This window comes from Eleginops maclovinus, chromosome 9 (genome assembly GCF_036324505.1).
Source record: "Eleginops maclovinus isolate JMC-PN-2008 ecotype Puerto Natales chromosome 9, JC_Emac_rtc_rv5, whole genome shotgun sequence".
Lineage (NCBI taxonomy): Eukaryota > Metazoa > Chordata > Actinopteri > Perciformes > Eleginopidae > Eleginops > Eleginops maclovinus.
In genome coordinates, this window is record NC_086357.1 from 18,782,484 (window position 1) to 18,803,531 (window position 21,048).

A 21,048-nucleotide genomic window follows, 5' to 3' on the forward strand; every position below is an offset into this window, starting at 1 on the left:
TATTGCACCACTTACCTCTAAACAGACCTGCTGAATTGCTGCTTCACTGTTTACCCCTCTGAATACATCCAGGAGAGGCAAACCAGTTCTGCTGATAGGTTACTCAGAATTGTACGCCATAGAGGCCAAAAAAGGAATACAAAAAGAAGCTCATGTTTGAATGATGTACAAAAAAGACTTTAAGAAATAAGATCGTCTAGAATAACTAATCTAAAACTATGATAGTAGGAATTGTTCCTATATAAAGCCTATCAAATAAAAACACATGTTGACTAAATTGAGAGAAGAATTTATTGTCCTATGAGATTTCTGATGTCAATATGATACTATATGTTATGTATCTTATCTTTACCACCTTTCTCTGTAATTAACAATGTTGTCTATCATATTTCTATATCAAACTATAGAAAAAATACTTCTTATTGCATTCAGTAAAAGAGCAGCGTTAACTCTACATTCTAAAACATTGTGCCAGTTAATAAATTAAACATGATAACAACAAAACTGTAAAAGTTGGCGGAGCAACGTGTAGGTTGGTTAAGGTGCAACAGCAACCATTAAAATAGACCAAGCAAATCACAATACAGGGACAAAAATATGTTTTTGAAAATAATACTTGCCTCAGACTCAGATCCATAAGCCAAATCATAAATAAATAAATACAAATTAAAAACAATTAAAAAGAAACAATCACATTTTCCATCAGTCACACTGAACACCAGCAGCTAACCAGAACTCTTGTTTGGCTTCAACCATTAACAGCTATTTTACCTTTTTAGTGTTTGGCCTTACAGTTCAGGTGTATTCTAAAATACCACAAACTAACCACAATCAATGGACATGAACAAGATTCAAAGTCTCTGGCTTCATATTGAGCTGGTCTTTTCCTTTGGGTGTGAGTGGCTGTTCTGGTCTTCACTGTCATTCCACTGTTTGCGCTGAACTGGGATATTTCCATTCAAAGAGATGCGTGATTCTTCACCGTGATCAATCTTTCTCTTTGGTTTGGTTGATCTAAAAATACAAAATATTAGTTAGGGATACACAGTAGCTGCATTATTTGACAGTTACATTATGCAATTATTTGGTGCGAATGATGACACTGTACCTTTTGTCCGGCATAAGGCAAAATGTGCGATGTAGGTCGTCTGTTGGTGGGGGTGTGAGTTGGACACATCTGAGTATTGGGGAAGTTGTGCCAGACCGGCATTTGATTAGGTTTTCTGGAGCCGTCTCTGCACTAGCCTCTGTTTTAGCTGCAAAGGTAGGATGAGCGTTATTAATCCTTGTCAGAGATGACGCAGGGAATAGGAATTATAACACATTTTGAAAAGAGTAAAAAATAGAAGTGATTTAGTTGATTACATTTGCAGTTGTTGTATAAAGTAATGAAATGGGCACATTGTTGAATTGACTGAAACAGTATCATAAATAATATCTTCAAATTCAGATTTTATAATAACAATTAACAATCAACATTTAATAGCTAATATTTCATTTAAGGATAATAAAAGACAAATCACTCACAAATTAGAAAGGCACTCTTAGATTTTGTCATCTGGGGTTTGTTTGTGTCAGCAAACGGACTCAAGCTTAAAAACTGGTGTTTGAGAAACAGTGCTCGGTCGTCCTCAAAGGCCTTTCTCTGCAAAGTAAATCAGATACAAATCACACATTTTGAAAAATTTAAAAACAAGCACACAGATATTAACCAGTCATTTGTGCACACTGCTAATTTACACAAAGACTAGAATGTGCTGTGTTCCCTCAATTTCACACTTTAGGGAACAGAATTTTTTGGGGAAATATAATGTATTTTATTACCTCATGGCTTAGTCTTATAGCTGCTTCAGTAAAGTTCCTCCTTTCTCTCTCAAATATCTTTCTTTGTTCCTCAAGGCTCTTCCACTCCTCTCTGAAGCGCTCTTTCTCCTGAAGCATGAAGCAGTCACTCAGCAGGGATGCAGTCTCCTCATCACACGGAGAGCTCAGCTGCTGCTACAAGAAAAAGAAGAGGGCATTTAACAAAAGAAGAGAGAGTTTTAATAAATAAAATACAGCAACCTTCTTTCAACATGCAAAGAAGATTTTAAATGTAAGTGCTCAGTTAAAACTATAAGAGAGAGTGAGTAACCACAGGTGTCTAGCCATACTTTTAGCGGTTAACAAAATCTTACTCTACTAAAAATGTGACGATATTGTTGTCTTAGCAATGTTACTTACTCCTAACGAAATAAATGAACTCTTCATAGATCTTAACGGCAATAATGTCATGGCGTATTTCAGTTTTACCTGCAGGAGATGCTGTTGTGTTTGAATGAAGTCTTTGCACTGCTGGATCTCCAGCTTCAGTCCGTCCATCTCGTCCTCATGAGTCTCTCGGGCAACAGCATCTGAGTTTTTGTTCTCGCCCCTCTGAGCTAAAGATGCTAAACAAACAACCAAGGAAATCTAATTTCATTATTATGTTTTCCACCATTTTCTATATATTGTTTTCTTCAGAGACAGGAAGCAAGGATCATTGGAAAGTCCATTTACTGTCATTTTGTTGCTTCCATACAAATTAATCTTCTTTAGCTTCATAAATATAAAATGTCAGCATGCTTCTGTAGCCATGTCATCTCTTAGGTTGCACAAGGTTTCTACAAACACTATCTTTCAGAAGAATCCAAATGATCTGGAATCCTTACATGATTCAAAGTTACATTCCTTCTTGTATCAGGGTCAAACAGGGAAAGCTGCATGAACATTACCTTGGCTGTCCAATCTTTCAACATGGCTCTTAAGTCTCCTCCACTGGAGGCGAATATTGTTGGTCAGCTTCTCCCGGGCTTGATCACAGTATAGCTCCACACTTTCTTTACTGGAATCAAACACCTCCTCTTCCTCCTCTGCATCAGCCTGTAATGTAATGTTTTATTTTATTTTGTATTATTTTTATTATTATTATTACTACTTGGTTTGCCTTTTTGTTGATGTAGAATAGATATGTTTCAAACACTTGATTTAAAACGTGTAAATGAAGAATGTAGACTGCAGTACGTTTTGTATGGTGTTGTTTACTTATTTACTGTACCGTGCAATAAGCTATTTTGTTTTTTTAATAGTGATGTATAAATTACGTATTATTTTTATGAAAAATCACGTCCTACCTGTATGCCGGCATCTTGATGTTTGTCCTCTTTCAGAGCATTTTTTCTTGAACTCAGAATGGACACCATGTCTTTTTTCATTTGCTGCAACACCTTCTTCAACTCTGCATTTTCCAGCAGCAGCTCCCTTTGTCGGGTGTCATAGTCGCTGAGCAGAGTCTTATACATCTCGCCCTCATGCCTTGGGATGACAAAGACAATAATCTGTGTTCATTCATCTGTTCCAATTGTTATTACATAACACATCTACAGGGAAAATCACGTAAAACTACAGTGACATTCAGCCACCTTGCTAGAAGCCTATGGTACTAAACTAAATCTGTGTCACGCATAGGGTGGCACCAAGGAAACAGACAAATGAGGGAATGTACAAGAGAAGAATGAGAAGTACATTTTCACATTACACTGTTTATTTCTTTCTTCACATTTTTACGCATGCAAATATGTCTTTAAGGACAAGGTTCATAGAAAATGTAAAATGACTGAACAAAAAAGCCAGTACAAGAAAACCTACTTGGCTTCTGTCTTTACAGTTTTCCAAAGGCTTCTCTTCCCATCAGCTCTTCCAATGCTGTTTAATACATCAATGGCTGGAAGCAACAACAACAAGATGTTCAGTGCATGTGCTTTACTTAAATGTAAAGATGGTGTTTGATTTAAAAATGTTGAGCATCTTATCTCTTGTACCTTGTTTCTTTTCCTTTTTGTCAACTAGAAGTTGATTCAAGCGCTCCTTCAGTTTGTTGAATTCTCTCTCCTTCCTTTTCATTTCATGGTTGTACTGGCTGGCTCGGCTTGAAATTATGTTTTGAAGTTTTTGCACCTGACAGGAGAAAATATAAACAAATATTTACAAAAATTGCCATGTTTATCAACCTCAGCCCAAAAATAAGAACCCCTTATTCTTGAATTCACTCAACATTGTTTGAGGTAGTTAGTCTAATAGTACCTCTTCTTTTTCATTTTTTAGGGAGTTTTGCAAAGTCTTCACTTTCAGCTGCAGCTGCCTTTCTCTCTCAAGGAGTCCCGTGTTTTCTCTTTTGGACAGTTCAAGCTGCTCCTATTGTACCAGAACAACATAGACATTTATATAAGAGTTATAGTTCAATCTTGCTTAGTTTTGGTTAAACATTTATCTTGTTATTTATATTTTTATTTGGATAAAATATTTAATTTTACTTTTAGATGGGTTGCGTTGAGCTGCAAGAAATCCACATTGCTGCTGGTCTTGAGCTGCTCCACCTCCATGTTTTCCAAGGTCCGGAGGCCCCTGTGGTGCAACTGAATCAGGTCATACATGCAATTTAGCACAGCGATGATATTCATCTCTGAGCTACCGCTCGCCTCCGTCCAAACTGGTTGGAGGCCAAGAGACGAAACCTCCTGTTTAAGGGAGAATAAAGGAGAGAACTCAAGATCACTGCAGTCATGTAATACAAGCCTTTAACTACAAGCATGTACAGTATATGTCAATAACTCAAAGAAATCAGAGACAACTGTCATGTTACTTACCTGATTGATATGAGATCGACATTCCTGCACATTGTGCTCTTTGCAGAAGTCACTGAGCATGTAGTTTCTGTTCAGTGGCAGCGATGATTGGCTAAATTGCCTCATGGGAGATGGTCTACATTCAACGGAGCTGCTGCGAATGTCCTTGACTTCTGGCGGAATAAAATAGTCACATTATGGCTTTTTGATAATGTAACAAGACAAGAGAACCCCTTCATACACATAATAACAACTGAGATTATTTTAGTCACATAACAACAATAATAGGTTCATTCTGTGACATGTAAAGGTGATAATAAATAACTATGGAGTACAATAATATTTGTCTCATTTACAGAGCCTCATTCACAGATCTATAAAGGTATCAAACTCTATACTCACCCGAAGAAGACTCTCGCATTGTTGCAGTGCAGCCTTCCAGCTACTGAATGTGTTTGGATCGTCTACAACATGTGCAAGACGCACAATGCTCGGTGTAAGATCCACTTATGCAGTCAGTGCTCCTGAAATAGACAGTCGGATTAGCAGCACTCATTCAACACAGTCGGGATTACAAGGCATTGGAAGTGAATTTGTAGTGATGACAGGTGGAAACACGCAACAACCTTGATGAGAGAGTGTAAGCACAGAAGATTCATGAGAGTTAATTGATCTATCTATCATAAACAACGGTGATCACATGTGTACTGACAGCCATCGATGTTTTTATTTCTAAATCAACATGTTTAAATTGATCTTTCTAGAATGTCTCTGACGAAGCTTATTATGATGATGACATCGCTTTATTACACAGTCGTCATTGCAGGAGTTTTTAACAGGTTACAGCCTTGGATCAGGCTGGCATCTAATCTCAATGCTTTTATAGTCAGTTGATCAATCTAATCCCAGACACACACAGTCTGTGGAGCGGTCTAGAGAACCAAACAATCAGAAACATTGTTATTCCTGTATGATTAATCCTATGTGTTCCAAAAATAGACATGTGTATATAGCTATCACTGAAAATGTACTACACTTTGCAGTATGACTTGATCCTTTGATATCAAATGATAATATCAAATAATGAGCAGAAACTAAGTTAATAAATATATAACTTGTTTTATGAAGAACATGTTTGTAAAGGTACTGTATTATATATGTCATTCACAAAAAGGCTTTGAGTCAGCTTTATCTCAGGAGACCTACCCTTTAGATAGGGTGATACTTAATCAGCATGGCGAGACAGATGGCAAGCCTAGTCACAGAGCTTAACAAGCCTATGCTGCTTAGACTGGCTACTCAACAAGTGTTTACCCCTAGATCATTAGTTAAACTCCTTCCAGTATAACATTTGGAAATGTGTGTGATCCCTCTGGGCTATGTGTGATATGCTTTTATTTGTATTTGCATTTTAGACAAGAATAGCACTTTGTAAAGTTGCACACGGGAAGTTCACTTGCATTCTCTTTTTGTAACACAAGGTAAAACATGTTTTTTAGTCAAGTATGGTAGGTGACTGGAGGAGTACAGTCTGCAGAAGCTGTTGTGTAGTCTGGTAGGGTCTTTTAAATGCAGGATGACCAGCCTGTTTCTTGTGTATTGTCTATTAATCCTGATACCGTAATCAAAGTAAGACTTATGACATGGCCATGTATTGATCAATTATTAGACTGCATTGTTTTTCTGTTAGGTGTTTAACGGCATTATTTAAGTAGCCTACGTTTGTAAAGTGTCACACATGCAGACCATTTGTACTCAAAATCGAAAAAGAAAAGGCTGTAAAAACACTCACCAGTGAATTTAAGCTAGGTTAACCTAGTTTACGTTTAACAGTTAAGTCAACAAAAACAATTACATTATTCAAGTTAAAAATGTCCTAGAAGCAACAAACAAAACACAGGAAAAGCCTTGAAAAAATGTAAGGAAGGAGGTGTTGTTCATATTAATAACAATGTGTAACCTAATGCATGATCAGCACACCATTCACTCATCAGATCATGTTTTGGTGTCAATTAAATTAAAACAAATCAAACATTAAGCTGCTTCTTTACACAGCAGTCTGTAAGCGTTAACTACCCACTGAGTGACCCGAAAACCACCTGACATCGAAACCAAATCTCAGCCAAACAAGTTGACTAGTTACGAAAGTAGATGTTAATAATGTTAACACTATAAGAAGAGAATACAAAAATATTTCGATTACTTACTTAACGTTTTGGTTTTAAGCGTATTCCGCAACAGTCTGCTCCTTGCTTCACGACCCAGCAGCTCCTGAAGCCATGTCCGTCCAAATGACAGTCCACACAACTGCACGCAAACCAAACAGCACGCTAATTGGCTGGTTTGTTGTCTAGCAACCGAGCACGGCTGAATATGATTGGTTCTTTGCTGCATAAGGTATTTCAAGTGTTTTCAATTGCAATTCTTTTTTTAGTAAACGTTGCAATTATGGTAATTGACTTATGCTAAGTATTAAAACAGTTGAATAAACACAATTATGATTTTGGGTAACTTTAATGCAATGTATTGAATATAAGAAAGAATCCAATAAAATAGCTTATTGCACGGTACAGTAATCAACACCCATACTGCAGACTGCACATTCTTAATTGACAAACGTTATACATTAAGGGGTTGAAATCATGATCTAGTAATCTATTCTACATCATCAGCAACAAGGCTAAATAAAATAAATAAATACAAGTGGCTATCTGAACTTACAGAAATAAAAGCCACTAGATAAATTCTGATTTACAAATGCAAAGATGTAAATGTTAAAATATTAATGATAAGATGTTTCATGTTTTATAACCCTCTCTTCAGTAACACTAACATACATAATATATCATACAGCGTTACCTTAACATTAAGTGTTCCTCTGCAGGTCAGAATGTAACCTCTGAGTGTGTGAAGCAGAGAAAACACACAATTTGACTCCAAAATAGGCTACTTGTACACTCATTTTAAGGATAATTTAGGAATTAAAAATACATGACGATTCATCTTAGCAGAAACACCAAATTCAAACTAATGGCATTATTACTCAGTTTTTCTATTTCCAAGACGCAGCATGGGTGAGCATCATGTATAAAACTGGTGCCATAATTGGAATACAGATAAATATTTATTATTTATACCTATGCCTGTCCTGTGCAAAAGATGCCAGTTTGATCTGTGAGGATTCAAATGGAGTTTATCTAAGTAATAAGCTATACAGTTGATTGTATTTACTGTAAGAAATCTTAAATTTCAGGCAGTGAATATCTCCTTTACTTTTAATTTCTCAGAAAAAAGTAAAGTGCCTTAGATGCAAAACTAGAAATAAAGCTATACAACAGTATAATGATAATGTGTAACTTAAAAACAAAAAGGATTTCCCCAACTCTGGCATGATCCTCTGCATATTTTTAGTTTTTTTGTAGACATTTCTAGTTATTTCTACAAGGTTTTATCAGAGCATTTGTCATCATCACTTTTTGTCACAACGTTAGAGTCGTAATAATGACCACCACTTTTAAACAATTCACTGGTAACAACAACTATTGTATTTACAGTAAAGTATGAAATTAAATTCATGATAAACTTTTAGTATCATATTATCTGCACATATAACCTCAACATACTTTACTGGACAATTTAAAGTGCACAACACAAAGCCAGTTATCATCACATTTTAAGCTTGACCCAGAGCTAGTCACTAACTGGCACAGGGACTCCTAAGGAATCAGATGTTCTGAGCAGTGGGTCTGTGAAGTCGTCTCTCTTTGCTTCAAGCCACCAGGTTGTCATGTCTCCTTTTCCCTGTTTGGTCAAGAAAAAATAAAAGAGTGAATGAGAGTGAGAAGAGAGTCATATTGCAAAGCATGTGTCCCTTTGAATTTTAAATAAAGCCATTAGGGTTGAAGGGGGGGGCCAGAGAGCAGCAGCTGTGGCCATCTCTTAGCAAGACATCACAAGTGTCAGCCGCCCTGTCCGCTGGGACTGAGAAGAAACCCCTCCCCCATAATCACACTGGCACTACCCAGAGTAAGGTCTTAGGTTACATTTAGGGTAGGATTCAATGTAACTGAATTACACAAGACTTCCATGAAAGCACAGCAAGTGACAGACACACCCAGAATTTTTTCCCTTGGAGGGACCGTGACCTTTTTTCCCAGCCTCATACACTATAAATCCCTTGTCTTGTTCAATATTTGCAGATGGAAATGAGCATTTTAGCTATAATCTGTCATAACGTTTCTCTTCTCTTTTTGAGATTAACACATTTTTATGCATTGTCCTTGTTCAATAAATATATGATAATAGGGGGGCTAGCAGCTTGAAAATGTGTCTCTCTGCATCTATAAGTCTTTAAGAAACAGCTACCTCTTCTACAGCATAAACTAAAGAATGTAGGAATTGAATTATATGCAATAGTCCTGCAATAGTTCCTGATTGATATTCATTTGATTGACAAAATAATAGAAACACGTGTCTGCATTACACAAACAGAGTGTTTAAAAGCAACTATGGAAATGAAATGTACACATTTACACATTTAGAGGTAAATATTTGAATATTAATGAATAGATATTAAATGTTGTATAGCCCTCCCATCAGTAACATATGTAATGTATCATGCATAACAACACAGTATTACCTTAACATTAAGCGTTCCTCTGCAGGTCAGAATGTAACCTCTGAGTGTGTGAAGCAGCTCGGCTGTGGCACCACTCACCTGGATCTTCAGTGCTAGAAACATGATTATAAAGAAATACTCAACATTTGATATTGCATTATATGAACAATGCATGCCTGATATTTATTGTAGCAGCTGTAACTTTTTTTGTAATCTTTTCGCATAATTGTGTGTGTAATGTACACTAATGCATGGTTTGTCAATTTCATGCTTCAGCTTTAAAAATCTAAATGATTTTAGATGATCAACAGCCAGTCAAAATCACTATGTTTTACCCATATTCAATCAAATAAAGAATGACCATGTATTTGTCTTGTATTATTTATAGTATACTATATTGTTTCTGTATCAAATGATTACCGTCACATCCTTACAGATTTCATACAATTCATTTTGACTTCCATCTATAGTTAAGTATCCCATATATTATTATGTGCAAGTCATACCAACAAAAATGTATTTCTGTACTAAGTGGCATATACATAATACATTTAACAACAATGAAGTGTAAGATCTGTAAGGCCCTTCTGTAATTATGTTAGACAAACAGCATAGACCAAGTATGTAATTTGTACATTTTGCAACATACAAGATCTATTTTTCACACGGTGACTTCAAAGCATGAAGTCACCGTGTGACTGGGCAAGCAAAAGTACTGTACCGGTACACAAACCTCAGCTCTTTAAAACATTTCCTTACGAAGCCTCTGTTTTATTTCATATTGTAGGTTTTAAAGCTTTTGTTTCTTCACTTTTGAGCCTGCAGTTGTTCAGTGTTTTTATAATAACCTAATAGCCTAGTGCGGAGGATTAGCACACTGTAATACTTCCATGTGGTAACACCAGTCTGCTGTACATGTGAGCAACCACAGACACAATCTGTTTGGCATGAGAGCAGCCGCGGCAGCAGTAAAGGCCAAAGGCTAATTCTGAAATGCCATTGAAGCCAGTTACAACAACACTGCAGACACAGATTTTAATCAATGCTGGACGATGTAAATTAAAACACACAGAAGTCATGTAGAGAAAAATGTGAAATTGATTAGATGTTCCTGTGACACATGGTTCCACTTTTAGACATGAATTGGTCAAAATCTGTGTATTTAATAAATACCTTCACTTGTTGATTCCATGCGGGATGCAGTGTTGACAGTGTCCCCAAACAGGCAGTAGCGTGGCATTTTGGTGCCAACCACACCGGCCACAACAGGTCCTGGGAGATTTTTTTAGGTGCAAACATTAAGTCTTAGAAAAACAACCGATTCATAGCGCAGTCAAATCAATGACTGGGAACAAACTTTGAAATTATAATTTAATTGTTAAACTGACATTATTTTCTCTTTTCATCCACCATATATTTCTTTATAAAAATCTTAAACAGAAAAAAGATACTAAAAAAGTGTCATTTTAACACTTTGAACGTAAAGATGACCCAAACAAAGTGATTCAGGAAAAATTAATAGTTAATGAACAGATGTGGAAAATCTAATTAAAAGAAATGTAAAATCTTTGATCTTACCTTGAAATAATACATTTTTGGATCTTTCTTTTTTTTAAAGTATTAATGTTTAGATTTTTACTTTAAAAAAGTGTTCTTTCTAATTGTTAACAATTTGATCATTGTAAAACTGTCAGTTTTTCGTCCAAACATCATTATTTACCCCTCCGGGAAAAGGAGGTGGGTTCAGGTGAAACGTCATCAGTACCTGAGTGGATGCCGGCGCGTATCTGCAGCTGTGTGTTGGGTTTGTGAGGGATCTTGAAAGCGTGGCAGACACTGACCAGATCAAGAGCCATGCTGGCTATCTCTCCGGCATGATTGATGCCATTTTGTTGAGGGACCCCAGAGACCACCATGTCTGAAAGACAAGTCAGTATTTAATGACAAGAGACAAAATACGAAGTGAGGGATGCATTAAATATAATATGAAAACAGATATTTTAGACGGTAATTTGGTTTTTGATTTTAAATAATCAATTTCAGTTGTGTATCTGCATCTCAACACAGATTTCTCTTTATCTTATTTAAAACATAAAGTATTTCAATGGTTGTGCTTTATCAAAAAGATTTCACTTTTTGTAAGCAGTTAAAAATCACTATATCATCCTTACATGCATCGCCTATTGTTTCCACTTTGTAGACGTCGTAATTGTCAATAATGTCATCAAAACTGGTGTAGAGCTGGTTGAGGAAGTTCACGACTTGGTGGGGAGTGCTGGCCCCTGACAGCTGAGTGAAGCCCACAATGTCACTGTTACAGGGGAGAAATACAGTGTTAGTTCTAGTTTTACATGTTTACAATTAAAAAATGAGCATGTTTTTTCCAAGAGATGAAACAATCTAAATGTATCCCTGGTGATAAAACAAGTTATTCTCCAGACACTTTACAATCAAACGAATGGCCATTTATAACTGTAAGTGTGTGTTAAGAACACAAACCTGAAGTAGACAGTGGCGTTGGAGTAGCTCTGAGCCTCTGATGTTCGACCCTGACGAAGGTCATCAGCCACTGGTTTTGGTAACATACCTACAAGGGAATTTCATTGCTTAAAAGAAGAAAGTCCCCAATTTATTTTTTGAGGAAATGGAATGATTCAGGAATGATGGAGTTGCTTCTTTGTCACCACTAGATGACAGCAAACACATTTGACTGTCTAATGCTTGGTGCCTTTTATATGATGCACATAAGCATACACATATTGTCACCCACAAATCCAACCTTTCTTGTACTACCCACGGCCGTTTTAGCTATGCAATGTCCCCAAGACAAGTCCTTCAAATCTATACTAGTCCATAGCACAAGCGTTCTTGGTAAGAAATATTAGCGCCATGTAAGTCTTTCACTATGCACCGTTTTGTTGACTTACTGTATAGCAGCCTGTCTGTCTTCTGTTTCTCTTGAAGAAGATCCTGTGTTCTCTCAGCAACTATGGCCTCCAGGTGTTTGCTGTACTTCTCCATCTGCAGTTAAACAAACTCAGAAACTCAAAACCATCCAGATGGTACAATAATAATTTCTTATAGCACTGCTGTTCACAGAAATGAATCCAAGTTATACCAAATGTTTTAAAACTTTTTAAGGTAATTGAAATCATCATATTGTACCAATGTTATTTTTGCTTTATTGTACCATATTTCAGTGGGCTGTAATTACCAGGTTCATCATCATGTCCACAGGGCTGACTTTGTGTGGGTTCATTTTGTCAAGATTCTTCTTCACTTGCTCAAACGTGGGCCTCGTGGTGACATTATGACTCCAGCACTTCTTGATAAGCTGTTTGAGTGTTCCAGAGAAGTTATCAATACACATTGATTAATATGTTTAAACAGTCATGGTTGTGACAGATAATAACAATTTAGCACTTCTTGATAAGCTGTTTGAGTGTTCCAGAGAACTTATCAATACACATTGATTGATATGTTTAAACAGTCATGGTTGACAGATAATAACAATATAGCATTTCTTAGTTTTTGGTAATGCCAATTCAATTCAGAATAACAGGATTGTTACTACCATTGCCGCATTTTCTCCATACATAGTTTCAAAATGTGCATGTCAGACCTCACAGTAGTCTTCTTGACTGGGACAGTCAGTATCTGCTTTCCCTGCTTTGACTTCAGGCAGAGGGGGGCGCCATGTGATATCCACCCTGACTCCCTCAGCCTGGTCCTGTTGGAGAGGACTGCTGGTTACAATAGATTAAAAGGAAATGAAAGTTGTAATCTACAAAGAGGCCTGTCATACTCACTGAAATGAGGTCAGAGCGAGTTGCAATCTCAACCAGAATAATGGAGTAGCTGAGGAGAGGAGGAAAAAGTAGAGATTGCTTTCATGTATGTTTACAATGTGATCAAGATTCAAAATTTAGCATGTACATGAAAATGCCTGTCCACTATATCTCAATATCCACATCTTTGAATGAACTTTATCAAATGTTAATGTGCGATCAAAACTACAATTAACTGCCCATACTGTGACACTCAAACACACCTGTAGACATCTGCTGCTACCGTCATGTTGGTGCTGCTTCCCAGCAGGACCTCTGGGGCACAGTATAAACGACTCACATTCCCACAATTGAAGCCATTACTGGTGGCCTCAAAGTCCTCCCGTCTGTAAACTGTGAGCCCGTAATCTGAGGAGAAACAGAAAAATACAAAGAGGTGGGATGTTTTCTTTCTCTTCGCCTCGATAATGACTTTGCTGATAATGACATTGCATGATTCTTAGAGGAAGGTTTGTTGTGTTACTTAAACTACATTGAGTGTCTTTTGTCCCAAATGTGTGTTTGCTAAAAACACAGTTTAACAAAGGGCAAAACGCTTTGACGCTGCAGGATTTTGTCACCTGAAATTTTGCACACCCAGCGGTCGTCAATAACACAGTTTCTCGAGTGAAGTCTCCCATGAAACATCTTGTGCTGGTGGAGGTAAGACATCCCGCGGGCGATATCGGTGGCAAATGACAGCCTACATGGGGAACAACACTCTTGGATGTTACTGTTCTTGTGTTTTTCACATGTCTTTTCAATCAATGCTAAATTTCAGGGCATATAATAAATAACAGTGGGTCAGGCCAATCCCACAACATTGTAATATACTGCGGCATAGTATTTCAAGTAGCTTGCATTGCATTATGGGCTATTGTGAATTTTAGTCTGAAATGGAGCTATTCCTCATTGCTCATTAAAGGAATTAATGAAAATCTGAAAGGCTGCCCAAAGTGACAAGAGCAAACATTGAAAATGATTAAGAAATAATTTTCTATAGGAAAATGACAAGCAGCAACTCTTTTCAAAAAGCTTGAACCATGGCATTTTCAACCAAATAGGTGCTGTTTGTTGGTTTTATTTATAAGAAAAAGTTGTCCTATTTCATAAGCACTTTGTACATTTCTTTTGAGCAACGGAAGTTGTCAAATGAATGTAGTGTGATCCCCTTTGAAATGTAGAAAGTGCATTTAAAATACCCAAGTAAAGTACCCCAAATTTGTATTGAATTACATAACTAAAGTAAATCCACTTCCATTCCACAACAGCTTCTACTATTTAAGAGATTGGAAGAATATGATAAACATGGTAAATGTTTTCGTTTTTTTAGTGGTAATTTCTCACCTGAAGCCCCAGTTGATGGGGATGTCTTCATTCAGCAGGACATCAGACAGACTTCCTTTGGGGCAGTACTCTGTGATAATGCTTACGTAGGGAACTTCGATAGAACCGCCAATGAACTTGCATAGATTCGGGTGGTCCAGCAGCCTAGCCAATATGAAAAATAACATTAGCTGCAGGGTTTGGGGAGGCTTTATTCAGTCTGTAGGGAAATATTTTGGTATTTCTACCTCTGCAGTATATCTCTCACCTCACTTCTTTCACCTCTTTCCTGATGGTTTTACAGAGCGTGAAATGTTTATTCTGGATGTGCTTCACTGCCACCGTCCTCCCATCACTTCAAGACAGTTAAACTTATTAAGTCCACTTTATTATTTAGACAATTTTTGAAGCAAAATTCATTGTTTATTATCTACAGTATGACATGCAGAGGATGCATCATTTCAAGAACCGATTAGTATCTGCCTTCCTTAGACATTTTTTATTCATTTCAGTCGATTCAGGAAAGTTAACGGACACTTCAGATACTAAAGCTTTATATACTTTGTATGTATATTTATTCATTATTCGTACTGATTAACTTATAATCTATAGTTCAGACACTCCAATGCTCCAAAGATGGAAAAAGTCTCACGAATGAATTGTCAAAAATGACTTCCCTAAAATAATTTATCGATGAATATTTAAAGGAATTTATATAAATTCATAAACAAGGGACATTTCTTACTAGAGGCCTGGCTGGATGAAGTCTTGTTTGAAGGAGGTGTTGACTCCGGTACACACGGTCAAATCTGTGGTTCGACTGATGGTGGAGTTGCTCCTGATGCGCTGCAGGCTCATGGTGCTGCCGAGGCCCATGAGGCCCGCTCGACCTGCAGACAGAAGACAGTTTTATACTCAGGGTCAGTTTACTGTTCATCTATGGTTGAGATACAAAAGCAGCAAAGGAGCAAACTTTTATTGGTGGGTAAATAATCTATAGGCCTGACCCACTCTTACTTGCATTACTGCATTTTGTAATAATAAAGTTCAAGAGAATGGTGCAAGGGACACATGGAAAGAGACGATAGCAACAGATACCGAATGTATATCAATTATAATCTTGTTGCTTTAAAGTCAAATGAAAGTTATCCATTCCTATAGAGCACTTCAGTCCTAAAATAAAGGGAACATCTAAAGCTTTACTCTGCAAAACGAAACCGATTCAGCATGAGACATGTTACCAAATATTATGCTCTTGTAGTTGATGATCCAGCTTTCATCCCAAAGCATCCTCTGTTTCTGGTACTGGATCCACTGCAAGGAAGAGATTAAGAAAAACATTAGCATTGTGTGTGTGTGTGTGTGTGTGTGTGTGTGTGTGTGTGTGTGTGTGTGTGTGTGTGTGTGTGTGTGTGTGTGTGTGTGTGTGTGTGTGTGTGTGTGTGTGTGTGTGTGTGTGCGCGCGCTTGCGTGTGTGTGTGTGTACGTGCGTGTGTGGGTGTGACACAGACTTACCACCATGGTCAAGATGAAGCCGCTGCTAAAGAGAGCGACAGGCAGCCCGATGGCCACCTTGATAGCGATGGACATCGGGCAGATGCCGCAGTCTGCAGGACAGTTCAGACAGTTCTCCTCAACCTCGCAGACTTCATCGCCGCACACTGAAACACAACCATGTATTTTATATGAGAGGTTTCACAAATTATAAATTGTTTACTTAATTAAAAGTAGCAAAAGTCTTGCACCTTAATTCGACCAAAACTGATCACAACAGAATACTTTATATTATATTATTGGTTTATAAATATTTATGAATTAATTTGTACTTCCAGGTGCTTCAGCTGGTAAAAATGGATATCAATGTAACTTATTTATATACTGCTGGGTAGATTCAATTGTCTTTTAACACAGCTAATAGTATACCAGTTGTTTTTGGCTTTTCTTACAGCAAAGTCCCATGCAAGTTGACATTTGCATCAATGTTTCTGCACAGGTTCATTAGTGTGTGCTTTTACTCCCTTAAAGGCAACTTATTTAAATAACTCTGCATTGCTCAATAGACAACACAGCAAATATTTTGTGAGTTTGTACAAATACTATATAGCATTAGATTATGGCCACACATAGCCCAGGTATTATATAGCACCTACTGTAGGATTCAGGATGTACACAAATAGAAACTTAGACTGACCTTGAGCACTGACAACAAGCACTTTGGACTCCAGCGCTGCGTGCATCTCGCCAATTTTGACATGAGCAATGACTGAGGTGACTCCGACATGAATCAACACCACCTTTATGGAGAAACACCATAATAGAAATTATACTGTGGAAGAGTTATGTTGTACTGTAATTATATTAGATACTCTCAGTCAACAATATAAATCACATTTATTGTTTTATTAGTTACTCTAACAACAAAATTATGCTTGACCGTCCCTCGGTTATTATAATTGAAACAAATTACAAAGCAAACAAACTATCAGCTAACCATCATACTTTATTGTACAATGTCTTGATCCAAAGGATATGAAACCAATCCGAGTTGTAAATGCATGATTCAGTTATAAAATAACTGTTTGTCCTTATATGCCTTTTTAGCATTGTATAGGATATGCTGTCAAATTTGAAACACAATAACAACATTGTATTAAATATGAATTGTCTTTTTTACTTGGTTTTCTTTAATTGTATAATAAATTGAGAGGTCGCATCTCAAAGTGATTCTTTTCGTCAATTTCCTTCTAGCAGACAAGTTATTACTTCCTGGTGCCATGTTGTATCATGACAAACCGGCATAACAGAGGTCAGGCTTCACAGAGAATGTGTCACTTGTATTGCATGTATTTCATGTTTTGTGAAGTGTAATTTAATTCCCCTAGCAACAGAAAAGTTAAACATCTGCCTTTTGACAGACTCTTTGAATGTCTTGGGACAGTTGTGTCTTTGTGTGTAAATAAACTAAAATGAAGTATTTGCAGGGATATAGGGTTGAAAGAAATACTACACATACTTTCCGAACCTCAACACACTTTACCCATTCTTTTGAAAAGTTTTGTTTTGTGTTGGCTCACCTTTGAAGTCCAGTATTTCTGGGACATTTTGCCTGCTTGGGAGACAGTGTGAGTCACGATTTTACCATCGTCAGGAATCCACGGGCCACATATGCCTCCTTCTTTCTGCTTAGAGATGACACTGTTTCAGTTTCAGGAGGTTCTATTCAAAACATGTCCTTTAGACACTTCCTTTTTTTGTTGGTAAAACCTTTTTTCAGCTTTTAAAAGGTGTACCTACCATAAGACCAAGAGGACAGGAGTGAATGTTGGCATGATAAACGCAGCAGTTCATGTCATTAGCGTTGTTCCAGTTTGCCGGGCACTCGTGTTCATGACAGAACCTCTTGGCCTCTGACGCATTACTAGAAGAAAACATGCGTTGGTAAACAAAAAAATGAATTAACACAAATCCCCGGGATGCTATTTACAATGGGAACACAAACAAAAAACTGCAGCTCCTCATGCCTTTCTTAGAGCTTAAACAGGAAAATGAAGGGCACGTAAATGAAAATAAAAGACGTTTGATTACAGAAGCTCAACACTGAGGAGTAGCTGGATCATTAATTGATCATTAATCTGATTTATTCTCCTTTGTGTCTGTGTGTGTATTTCTGGGTATTGCAGAGGTTTAGTATGCCAGGTGTTTATGTAACACTCTCACCTGAACTGGAAAATCTTGTTCCTGACTGCATACTCGTAGAAAGAATCTGAGGCCGTCACCGTGTACGAGACATTGAACTCTTCCCCGTTGGATACTTTCTCTGGAGGACGCTGCACCCAGGCCATTTCCAGACCTGTGACAACACACATGCTCGTCACCTGCATATACACATTCAAAAAGAGTACGAACTGTGTGCTGTGTTTGCAGACAACTCTGTTGAGCCCCACCTACTAGGTCACTGTAATTCCTTCTGTAAATGCAGTAAATGTTGTCTCTATTCTTTTTAGCTACTATGGGAAAGGCGTTGGAAGCTCACTGTATAACTATCATTTTATATAAGGTGAAGAATCATATTACTTACTGTAATTGTCACATACTAACATGTTTATCTACAGGGATCATAGTGCAATATAATGACCATAGTTATGATACTCCGCGACCCTGGCGGATAAGCGGGAGAAGGTGGATGGATGGATGGATAGTTATAATAAATGATGATCATATCATGACATCTTAAATGTCTGTGGATGTCCAGCAATTATGAAATATTATGACCCTTGACCTTAAAAATCTTTTTAAATGCTTTAAAATGTGTTGTATTATATTTTGTGAACTTGTTATAAAACATTATGAAGATTTATGAATGTTTACAACAATAATAATGCAGTGCTTTAAGCAGATTATAACAAGCTATAAGTATGCATTGTAGACATGGGAGTTTAAGAGCATAACCAACATGTCATTTTACAATAAATACTCACATAAAATCACCAAAAGCAACTACAGATCTAATGCAATGAAAAACTGAAACAGACAAATTCATTCATTAAAAACTTACCACCACAGCTAATCATGTTGTAATCATTTGGACCATTGAGCGGCCAGCAATCGTACTCTGTGTTGTCCAAATCATGCCAGCAATTTACTCCCTGCAGACAAAGACAGGAAGCTTTTTTATATAAAATATTTTTTGGTGTGTGTAAACACATTTCAAAAGCTTTATGTGTGTAAAGTATTGTATCAGTGAGGCAGGGCTTGTAGTGTGAGCATGTAAACAAATTAAATACACAACTCAACTCTTAAAGCATGTGAGCTTTATCCCAAAGTGATAAAATAGTACAAATTAAAAAGCAGCTGACATCCACTTCACTAGCAAAAGAACTATGGTGAATACAAACAAGGAAAAGAACAGTATTTCCTTTTTTTCAAGATTACAGAATGATTTATAATCAAGGGAATCAATCCCACAAGAAGCTGACAAGTAACCAAGCAATACACAGAAACGCCACAAGCCCATGACCACATGCCTGCAGCAACAAGTGTTTCTGACAACACAACAAAAGCAAGAGGGGAACCTCAGCTATAAATGAAAATGTGAAAATCACACACTCAGTTTACACCGTAGTTTATGTTCCTTCCTCTGTGTAAATACAAAAAATGCATCACTCCTGCCATTATTTCACATCATTGTGCTGTCCATTAACAGGTAACGCCTAAACATCTGTGGCAATATGTCCACATCACCTCTCTGGAATTAAATATGTTGTGTATTCATTAATAAAACTCTACTATGTGAGAACTTACCAGCAGGAAACACAGGTAAAAAGATGCGGCTGTCCGTAGAGCCATGAGGACGTTTGCTGTTGTGGCTGGACCCACTCTGAACTGACTAACTGAATGAATGACCAACTGGGTGTGTGTGTGTGTGTGTGTGTGTGTGTGTGTGTGTGTGTGTGTGTGTGTGTGTGTGTGTGTGTGTGTGTGTGTGTGTGTGTGTGTGTGTGTGTGTGTGTGTGTGTGTGTGTGTGTGTGTGTGTGTGTGTTGCGTCATCTTAAGTATCAGCTTAAGTACCCTTTTTTCTGAGTCCCCCCCCCCCCCCCCGCCTTGTCCCTAATTGTCCAATCAGTAGAGGAGGCTCTCCAATCACAGTTTGATCATGTACTTGTTGAAAAAGTGCTTCAGCTCACTCCAAGAGGTCAGAATCTTTCATAGTTCTCTGATGCACCTGAACTCACAACCAGGGTGCTGTTTGAGGTTGTAGGTCTTCTTCTGCATGTGTGACATCTTTCTTGCTTCAAATTAGTGTTATTTCACATGTGAAAGTTTGGCTTTTTTTTATCAACTTGACATTTAACTATAACATTCAACCTTGGTAGACATGATTGAAGGCAATTTAAAAGGGACAGTTCACTTCAAAAAATGTATTCCTGTTGGGCAATTTATACATCTAAACTGTTTTAGTGTGAGCTTCCCAGTGTTGGAGATATCAGCAGTAGAGATGTCTGCCTTCTCTCCAATATAATAGAAGGAGACACTTAATACGGCAAACATTTTTTACAAAACTCAACGTCTCTTTCAAAGACAGTGTGAGCAGTTTGAAGTAGGACCTGTTTTTTCTATGGTATCACTGCGCAGACAAAATAGTACTCATAGACAAGAAGCTCTTGCTTGTGACAGTCTGAGACGAGTCAAACTCCTTGCTGCCGTTTGTCAGGTTGTGTGTATCCATGTGTTCAGTTGAAACTGAGCTGGGAACTTTGTAGGAGAAACCAGTCAATTCTGTAAATTATAGATGATTTAACTTCGAACTATAGGCCTCTATAGTCTTGCCCTTTATGGCATAGGGTTTATTTATATAACAGCACACCCTCTGTGTGCTGGTTAAACATTTCACTTTTCTGCCTACATCTGTTTGCCCTAAGATTAAGACCAAACCAAAAGACAGCATTTCAGAACATCTGTGAAATTTAATTGGCTCTTAAAGAATGCATAATTACAGCACAGCTGTAAAAAAAGAAAAAAAAAAGGCCTACAACAGCACACAAGTTTACTTTACAGTTCATGTTTTTTTGGGAATGCAGAACCAGAGAAGCATGAAGCACTCACAACAGTTCTGCAGAGGAAGAAATACAGTAC

General features: G+C 37.3%; 2 protein-coding genes across 5 annotated transcripts; both read right to left on the reverse strand.

Annotated features, from left to right (window-relative positions):
• Positions 1-268: 268 nt before the first annotated feature.
• Positions 269-6,935, reverse strand: LOC134869831 (afadin- and alpha-actinin-binding protein-like). Of its 4 annotated transcripts, none has more exons than XM_063891759.1 (14): positions 6,851-6,935; positions 5,046-5,167; positions 4,665-4,813; positions 4,332-4,535; positions 4,102-4,212; positions 3,840-3,975; positions 3,667-3,742; positions 3,153-3,333; positions 2,754-2,901; positions 2,293-2,429; positions 1,825-1,998; positions 1,528-1,645; positions 1,109-1,256; positions 269-1,014 (listed from the first exon to the last, which is right to left on the reverse strand). In XM_063891759.1, exons 2-14 carry the CDS (start codon positions 5,062-5,064, stop codon positions 867-869), a joined length of 1,749 nt encoding a protein of 582 aa, XP_063747829.1. In that variant the 5' UTR covers positions 5,065-5,167; positions 6,851-6,935; the 3' UTR covers positions 269-866. The 4 variants fall into 4 exon arrangements, with proteins under 4 accessions (XP_063747829.1, XP_063747831.1, XP_063747827.1 ...); XM_063891761.1 differs by having other exon boundaries at positions 1,825-1,995; positions 4,665-4,816; XM_063891757.1 differs by having other exon boundaries at positions 4,665-4,816.
• Positions 6,936-7,138: 203 nt separating this feature from the next.
• Positions 7,139-19,790, reverse strand: LOC134869753 (atrial natriuretic peptide receptor 2-like). The gene is made up of 23 exons (XM_063891636.1): positions 19,716-19,790; positions 18,970-19,060; positions 18,132-18,264; positions 17,709-17,832; positions 17,489-17,593; positions 16,606-16,708; positions 15,930-16,075; positions 15,656-15,728; positions 15,160-15,304; positions 14,683-14,769; positions 14,436-14,579; positions 13,670-13,791; positions 13,313-13,457; positions 13,071-13,119; positions 12,884-12,991; positions 12,476-12,595; positions 12,189-12,282; positions 11,761-11,848; positions 11,433-11,572; positions 11,027-11,179; positions 10,435-10,533; positions 9,283-9,374; positions 7,139-8,444 (listed from the first exon to the last, which is right to left on the reverse strand). The coding sequence occupies exons 1-23, from the start codon at positions 19,758-19,760 to the stop codon at positions 8,334-8,336; spliced, it is 2,517 nt and encodes an 838-aa protein (XP_063747706.1). The 5' UTR covers positions 19,761-19,790; the 3' UTR covers positions 7,139-8,333.
• Between the last annotated feature and the right edge of the window lie 1,258 nt (positions 19,791-21,048).